The sequence below is a fragment of the Lepus europaeus genome, chromosome 13, assembly GCF_033115175.1.
Source record: "Lepus europaeus isolate LE1 chromosome 13, mLepTim1.pri, whole genome shotgun sequence".
Taxonomy (NCBI): domain Eukaryota; kingdom Metazoa; phylum Chordata; class Mammalia; order Lagomorpha; family Leporidae; genus Lepus; species Lepus europaeus.
The window spans coordinates 61288788-61296007 of record NC_084839.1 but is presented as its reverse complement, the minus strand read 5'-3'; the positions used below and the strand labels follow the sequence as shown (position 1 = coordinate 61296007).

The 7220-nt window shown below is 51.7% G+C and overlaps 1 protein-coding gene across 1 annotated transcript in view; it reads left to right on the top strand.

Moving 5' to 3' along the window:
* Nucleotides 1-297: 297 nt before the first annotated feature.
* The window catches only part of SPRED2 (sprouty related EVH1 domain containing 2), a 124051-nt gene continuing 117128 nt past the window's right edge, over nt 298-7220 (top strand). Inside the window, exon 1 of the mRNA XM_062209552.1 lies at nt 298-517. Coding sequence (XP_062065536.1) covers nt 492-517 — 26 coding nt within the window. The 5' untranslated portion in view covers nt 298-491. The remainder of the gene's footprint in view (nt 518-7220) is intronic.

Sequence of the window (7220 nt, the reverse complement as noted above, 5' to 3'; positions counted from 1 at the left end):
CGGGGCGCCCTGCACCGCCTCCCAGGCGCACCTCCCCCGGCCGCCGACCGCTCCCCGGAACCGTGATTGGCCCGGCCCCCCGGGGGCGACCCCGGGCCCAGCCCCCGCCGGCGGCCGGCCCGCTCCTCCTCCTCGCAGCAGTGCCCGCCGCTCCGAGGCGCGCTTGTTTTTCTCCTGCTCTCCCCCTCCGCCGTCCCCCGGCCCCGTCTCGCCCCTCCGCGCCTCGCGCGCCCCGGAGCCCCCGCCCGCCTCGCCCGCGGTGCCGCCTCCCGCAGCGGCTCGCCTCGGCGCCCCTGCCCCGCACCGCGCCCCGCACCCCGGCCGCCCTGCTTCCCCTTGTGCCTGCGGCGCCCCCTTCATCTCTAGCCGCTGCCCCCACCCCCACCCCAATCAGGCGATCTCTGGAGATGTGAAGAAGGGGGGTGCGCGGACAGGAAGATGAAGGGAGCAAAGCTGCCCGCTGCGGGACAGGCGTCTAGGTGAACAGGAAAATGACCGAAGAAACACACCCGGACGAGTAAGTTCGGCCGCGGGGTGGGACGCGGGAGCCCCGCGGGGGCGGCGTGGGGGCGCTGCTGGGTGAACTTGGCGTGGGGTGCAGCGGCTCGCCGACCTGTCGGGGTCCGGGCGCGAGGTTTTTCCTTGCTGAGGGGAGGAGGGGGCCGAAATTGCCGCGTGCTGCCTGGGGTGGGGGTGGGGGCACGCCTGGGGTCGGCGGGCTAGCGGCCGCCGTGGGGGCCAAGGGCGCACGGGTGACCTCGGGGCGGTCCCGGCTCCCTCTCGCCACCCTTCGCACCCCGCAAGCCTCGCGGCGGGAGCTGAAGGCTGACACCCCCGATCGGGCTTCCCGGGGTCGGTGGGCTTTTGCCTTGGTGACTTTGTGACTCCCGCCCGGCGGTCCCCTCCGGAGCCCAGTGGGGCCCAGGCTCCGCCATTTCGTTTTCTTGAATCGCTCTCATTTGCATACCACATTTTCATTCATAAAAACACGGCGGAGCGAGGCGAGGCCGGGTGCGGGCGGCGCGGGGGTCTGGCGCGCCGGGGTCCCGCGCTCGCCGGAGCCGCCCGAGGCCCCCCGCGCGTGTGAGTGTGTGAGTGCGCGCGCGCTTGCGGGCCGGCACACGCGCCCCGCGGGTCGGGGCAGCTCGGGGGGCGGATCCGCGGCGTGTGCGGCGGGGGCGGGCGGGAGCGTGCGGGGCAGCGCGCCGCGGGCGGGTGGTGTGAGTGTCTGGGAGCGTGTGCGCGCTCGCGTGAGCGCGTGCCCGGGCCCGTGCGCGGCCCGCGGGCCCGAGTGGAACAATGCTCCGGGCCCTCCGCCGGAGGGGCTCCTGGGCCGCCCGGCGCGAGACCCGTGTCGGCATCCCCTGGCCGAGGTGCCGCTCCCGGCCGCCCGGCCGCCCGGCCGCCTCGCGGTCGCGGGGTCTGGCTTGGCCTTTGCACTGTCCCGCCCGAGGCGTTTCCAGTCGCGGGTGCGGCGGCAGCAGCGGCGGGGCCCCCGGGCCCGGAGCCTCTGGTCTTCGGCCTGGGGTCCGAGCGGTTGCGGCCGCCGCCGCCGCCGCTGCTTGGTGGCTGTACCCGCCACCAGCCACTTTTTTTTTTTTTTTTTTTTTTGTGAATAAGACGCTCTCCTTTATTGTCACATGATATGCCTCCTCCCCTGCACATTCATAAATCCGGAGCCTGCCTCGGCTCCTTTCATTCAGTGCTGCCATTAGCCGAGGTAGCGGCGGCCGGCTTGGGCGCACCGAGGCGCTCGGCGGCCGCGAGGACGCGCCCTGTAGGGAGGCTCCGCGCGTGTCTGCGCCGGGGGAGCAGCGGCAGCAGCCGCCCCCCGCCGCACCGCCTGCAAGCCTTGAGACTCGGCAGTGCGGGAGGGGAAGTGACTCAGGGCTGGGTAGCAGGGAGCTTGAAGGTGTCTTGGAGCAGGTAATAGAATGCTGTGCTACTCTAAGAAATGTACTCACTTTTTTTTTTTTAACACGCCTTTATCCTTTAGCGTCTGCTGTTGCCAGGCTGGGCAGGAGAGGGGTTGGTGTTCAGGAAAGGGAATTTCCTTCCTGTGGGTCCCCAAGGAGCGGTGACTGCAGTAACCCCTGATCCACCAGGCACCGGTGGAAAGGATCCCTCCTCTCCCGGGTTTGCACATCGTCTGCGGCCTCTGCTGCTCTTTGTATTTTAGACATTTGCTTTGCCTTCGTATACTGTGCCTTGAAGTGGCAAAGTGGAAAAAAGAAAAGTTGGGCTTTTAGTGCTGCAGTGTGGAGAAGGAATACGCTGCTGGATAAGCAGGTGTTGTCATACAGGTGCTCATTCAGCCCTGTGCACAGGAGGGCAGCTGCCTCGCTCCACCCTGGGGATTCTTGGAGAGGTTTGACCATTCCACATCCGCTTCCTTGGCTCCATCTCTTGTACGCACAGGCCTAGCTTGGCCCTCTTCACAGCATCATGTCACCCTCGCCTCCCACCCCATCTGCTCTCCAAAGCCAGAGGCTCAAGGGTGGGAGCACCAGACTGTCAGACCAAGTGCTGTCAGAAACCCAGCCGAGACGATGGATACATCTGAGGACAGGCTTCGTTTAGGGACTCAGGAAGCCTGGGGGCCTTAGCCACTGCCGGGATGGCCTTCTGGGGGTCACTTTTACTGTGATGACCTTGGCGTGAGGTGCGGAATGCCTGAGAAGACAGCCCTGTAGACCACCGTTGCAGACACCGTCCATTAGGTTGTTCAATGTCCTTATGTAATGGCTCGTCTCAAAAAGTTCTTCTAAATGTTATGCCAGGAAGAAGGTTTCTCTTCCTGAGTTACAAAGCTCACTGTGATTGCTTTCTTGTTGGTTTTCTTTCGCTGCCACAGTGGACACTCAGCTTAAAAATACTGCTTGATAATGGTAGCCATTTTAGCCTAGATGATTGCTAGATTTATCTACCCTTCCTCTATGGATTTTGGTCTTCTGTTTTCTAGTGGCTTTATGATTCAGGTCTCAGTCTTTGGAACTACACAGGGTGTGTTACTTACTGAGGGAATTGGTGATATCAACCTGGAGTTCCAGAGAAAATACACATCTTTGTACCTTGGGTAAAATTTTCTTAATCGGCTCCATATAATTAAAATTTTTATTAAACAGCTCAGATACTTAAATATATGCTACATTTAGTATCAGTGTAGTAAATCAGAGTCTTGGAGCTATTAAAATTGTGCTTAATTTTAAAAAGAGTTTTTTCTTCTAATGTGCTTTTCCATGTCAGTTTAAAAGTTCTCTCTTCTATTGTGAAAGATGGTTCCAAAAGATAGTTTCCATATAAAAAATACACTGACAACTCCAGATAGAAAGTCATATTAAATTGGGCAGGTTTGTGGTTTTTTTTTTTTTTTTTTTAATTTAAAAAGTAGAAGCACAACAAACTATTGAAAATGGCCTTTGGAATAGTTTTTTTGAAAAACTTTTAAACCATATGTGCTTTTGTGTGTATCTTTAAAGCGTTTGATCATGGCTATAAATGGTTTGGAAATTTGCAGAAAAAATAAACCGTTCAAGCAAGCTTTAGGTCAAGAGACGCAGGGCTTTCTGTCTTCATCTCTTGAACTCTTCTCTGTTCCCCACTCCTTGCTGGGAATGGGTTTTCAGCTTCACCCTCAGTCATATTTTCCCAGTTGTTGAGAATTTCCCATAATTTGAAAAAGTGCTTACATATTTTTGAACCATTTCAAAGACAGTACAAACATTGGGGTTCTTACACCTGAATACTTGAACGGTATGCTTTTCTATGAAACATAATACCATTATGACAACTTATAAAATTAAGAATAACTTCCTGATTTTTTTAAAGATTTATTTTATTTATTTGAAAGACATAGTTACAGAGAGAGGTCAAGACAGGTCTTCCATCTGCTGGTTCATCCCCCAAAAAGGCCGCAATGGGTGGAGCTGAGCTAATCAGAAGCCAGGCACTTCATCTGGGTCTCCCATGTGGGTCCGGGGCCCAAGGACTTGGGCCATCCTCTGCTGCTTTCCCAGGCACATTAGCAGGGAGTGGGATCTGAAGTGGAGTAGCCAGGTCTTGAACCAGCACCCGTATGGGATGCCAGCATCGCAGGCAGAGGCTTAACCTGTTAAGCCACAACACCAGCCCCTGATAGTTTTCTTAGCTTGTTGATTTTCAAGTTAGGTGTTGACCCATGAGGAAGCTTAAGTCAAGTTACTGCCTAAGGTGGCAAACTTTTTATATAGCGCTTCACCCATTTAGTGTTTTCTCAATAATCTTGTGAGGCAGATGGTGTTCTTACTCAAGTTTATTGCTGGGGAAATGGAGGCACAGAGGTTAAATAGTTTGCCTGAGGTTATGCCATTAGTAACTGAAGGAGCTGTGGATTAGGCATGCCAGCAGCCTGGTTCAACAAGAACTCGGTGTTAACTGACCACTGAGAAGGGGAGGGGGTGTCCAGCTGGAATCATTCTGACCTGGTGATAATCTGCTGTCACCATCACTTATCTTCCTGGTAAATGCCGGGAGGCATGAGTGCAAGTGAAAACAAATCATTTGGGCTTGAGAATTCTGTGATACCCTTAAGGTACTGGAGGGGAGAGGGTTCAAAGTTCATTATTACTGAAATGCTAGATCTGTGTTAATTGAAATAACCATTGTGGAAATTAAACTTTATAGTTACTTATCCATGTTTTCTTTATGTTAATTTTAAAATGGGAATATAAAAAACTAGAGTTGACTTTGCAGAATTGGAATCTTAATCCATTCACTAGAAAATTTTGAAAGCAAGACAAAGCAAAAACTTTGAGAGCCGTTACGGGGCTTGTAAGGCAGAGCTGTCACTATATGAAGCTAAGTGTTCATAGCAAGGCTGCAGAGCTGGTTAGGCAGTGCACCTGGGCTGACCTTGTCGGCAGGTGCTGGTCTGAGTTTGTTTTCACGAGGATGTTAGCAGAAGCTACCGCCTTTCTGACTGTAGCTGGTCCCCTCTGCTTTCCTGTCCCTTTAGCCAATAAAATATATGAAAGGGAAGTCTGTAGGAATACTAAAAACTATTTTGCCTCATTGACCTGCTTACTTTTTGGGCAAACATTTGGTGTAGCAGCTGGTTCCTCTTGGGACACCTACATCCCCACCTGAGTGCCTGGTTTGTGTCCAGTTCCTCTGCTTCTCATTCAGCTGCCTGCTAATGTGCACCCTGGGCAGCCGATGAGCGCTTGGGTACTTCGGTCCCTGACACCCGGACGGGAGGCCTGGATGGAGTTCTGGGCTCCAGGCGTTGGCCTGGTCCAACCCTGGCTGTTGTGGGCATTTGGGGAGTGAACCAGCAAATAGATCTCCCCACCCCTGTTTTCTCTCTCTCCCCATTTCAAACATTTTTTTCTTCTTTAATTTTAAACTTGCTTACTGTTACTCTTTATTCTGGCATTCTTTCTTCCTTCCCTCTTCTAATAATTCCTCTGCCTCATTCTGAGCCACTTCTTTTGGGAGGTGTACCTTGATTTTTCCCACTCTCCAAGTCAAAATTGGTAACTCTGTCAGTTCTCCCCTGCACTGTATAGCAGTTATCACCATTTTTTAAAAAATATTTATTTATTTATTTGAAAGGCAGAGTTAGAGAGAGAGAGAGAGAGGTGTCTTTCATCCATTGGTTCATTCCCTAAGTGACTGCAACGGCCAGAGCTAGGCCAGGCCAAAGCACCCATAACCACGTGGGTGCAGGGGCCTAACCACTTGGGCCATCCTCCACTGCTTTCGTAGGAAGATTAGCAGGGAGTTGGATTGGAAGTAGAGCAGCTGGGACTGGAACTGGCACCCAGTGTCACAGGCAGCAGCTTTCCCTGCCACAGTACTGGCCCCAGTTAATAACCATTTAAGGCTGGGTTTATACACAGCATCACAGTATGAGCTTTATGGAATCAGGGTTATCTTTGATGTTTTCTAGTTATTGACTCAATACCATTGGATGCATTGTGTCTACTTAAATCCATTTCCATATTCTTTTTGGTGCCTGCTGACTAATGCAGTGGTTGTTAATTGTTGCATTTGGTTGAAGTGGCCTGTATATGAGTGTAAGCCTCTTTCTGAGAAGCTCCACGTGTTCACATGAAGCTGCGGGTGTGTTTTGTAGAAACTGGATGCAGAGCTCTCTGGTCGTTGTAATCCATCCTTGGCAGCTCAGAACCATTGATTGCAACCCCTGTTGTGGGGACTGAGAAGTACATCACAGCAGACAACAGAAGAGCTCCAGAAGTCAGGGCCTGCGCTCCTGCCTCTGCAGGAGAATCTGCAGCCGTCACAATCTTAACAATTTGCAGTAGCAGCAGGGTTCTGGTGGAGTCTTAACACTTGAAGTTGGAAACAGCTGTGCTGATGAACTCCAATATTGGCATGGTTCCTCTATTACCAGTGGAACACAAACACACCATCTCATAGCAAAAACCTCGAAACTGAACAAGATGATAATAGAGGCAGGGCAGGAAGGTTTGGGGGTGTGTGTGTGTGGTTTTGTTTTGACTTGTTTTTCTCCTAGGGAAGTGGGCCTCTTTTTTTTGTTTAATACCCACTCATAGTGATAAACTTGATAATTCTTAGCAGTGTTTTTTTTTTTTTTTTTTTTTCTTCATAAATAGTTAAGGCTAGAGTACTGGTGGCTAAAGGCGTTTTCTGGGGGCTTTTAGTTACTTGGAAGTAGAAGGACTATTTTGCACTGATGCACACAGTGCTGTGAAGCAAATTGTGTTTTCTGTGTGCTTGTCCTGGGTAGGCATGAAGGGTTATTTCCACAGCCTGGCGTGCACTGATGTCATGGGAAGGATTGGTAAAGTACCTGAGACTGACTGGCATAGAGTTTGCTAACGTAAGTGAGCACTGTTTCATCACTACTCACTCGGCTTTCTCAGGTAACCTTTATCAACAGTATACTCACTTGTGGTGTAGTGCACACATGATGACACTGTGTTTCTGGGGTGTGCTACTCGGGGTGGTTGGCTGTTGAAAAGCAACATTTCTGCTTTTCCTTGCAGTTGGAAGGCCAAGGTTTAGAAATCGATTTTGACTTCATCCTCACATTTAGCATGTGGGATTGAAGAGGTTAGGACAAATACAGCTTCTAAAATAATACGTCTTTGGCTGCTCTGTGTACTAAAATAATGATTTTTTTTTTTTAATCTGGTTGTTTTGTTCTTAGATGTATTCCCTGTGGTTCTTTCATAAAGGCCTGAAACCGAGTTAGC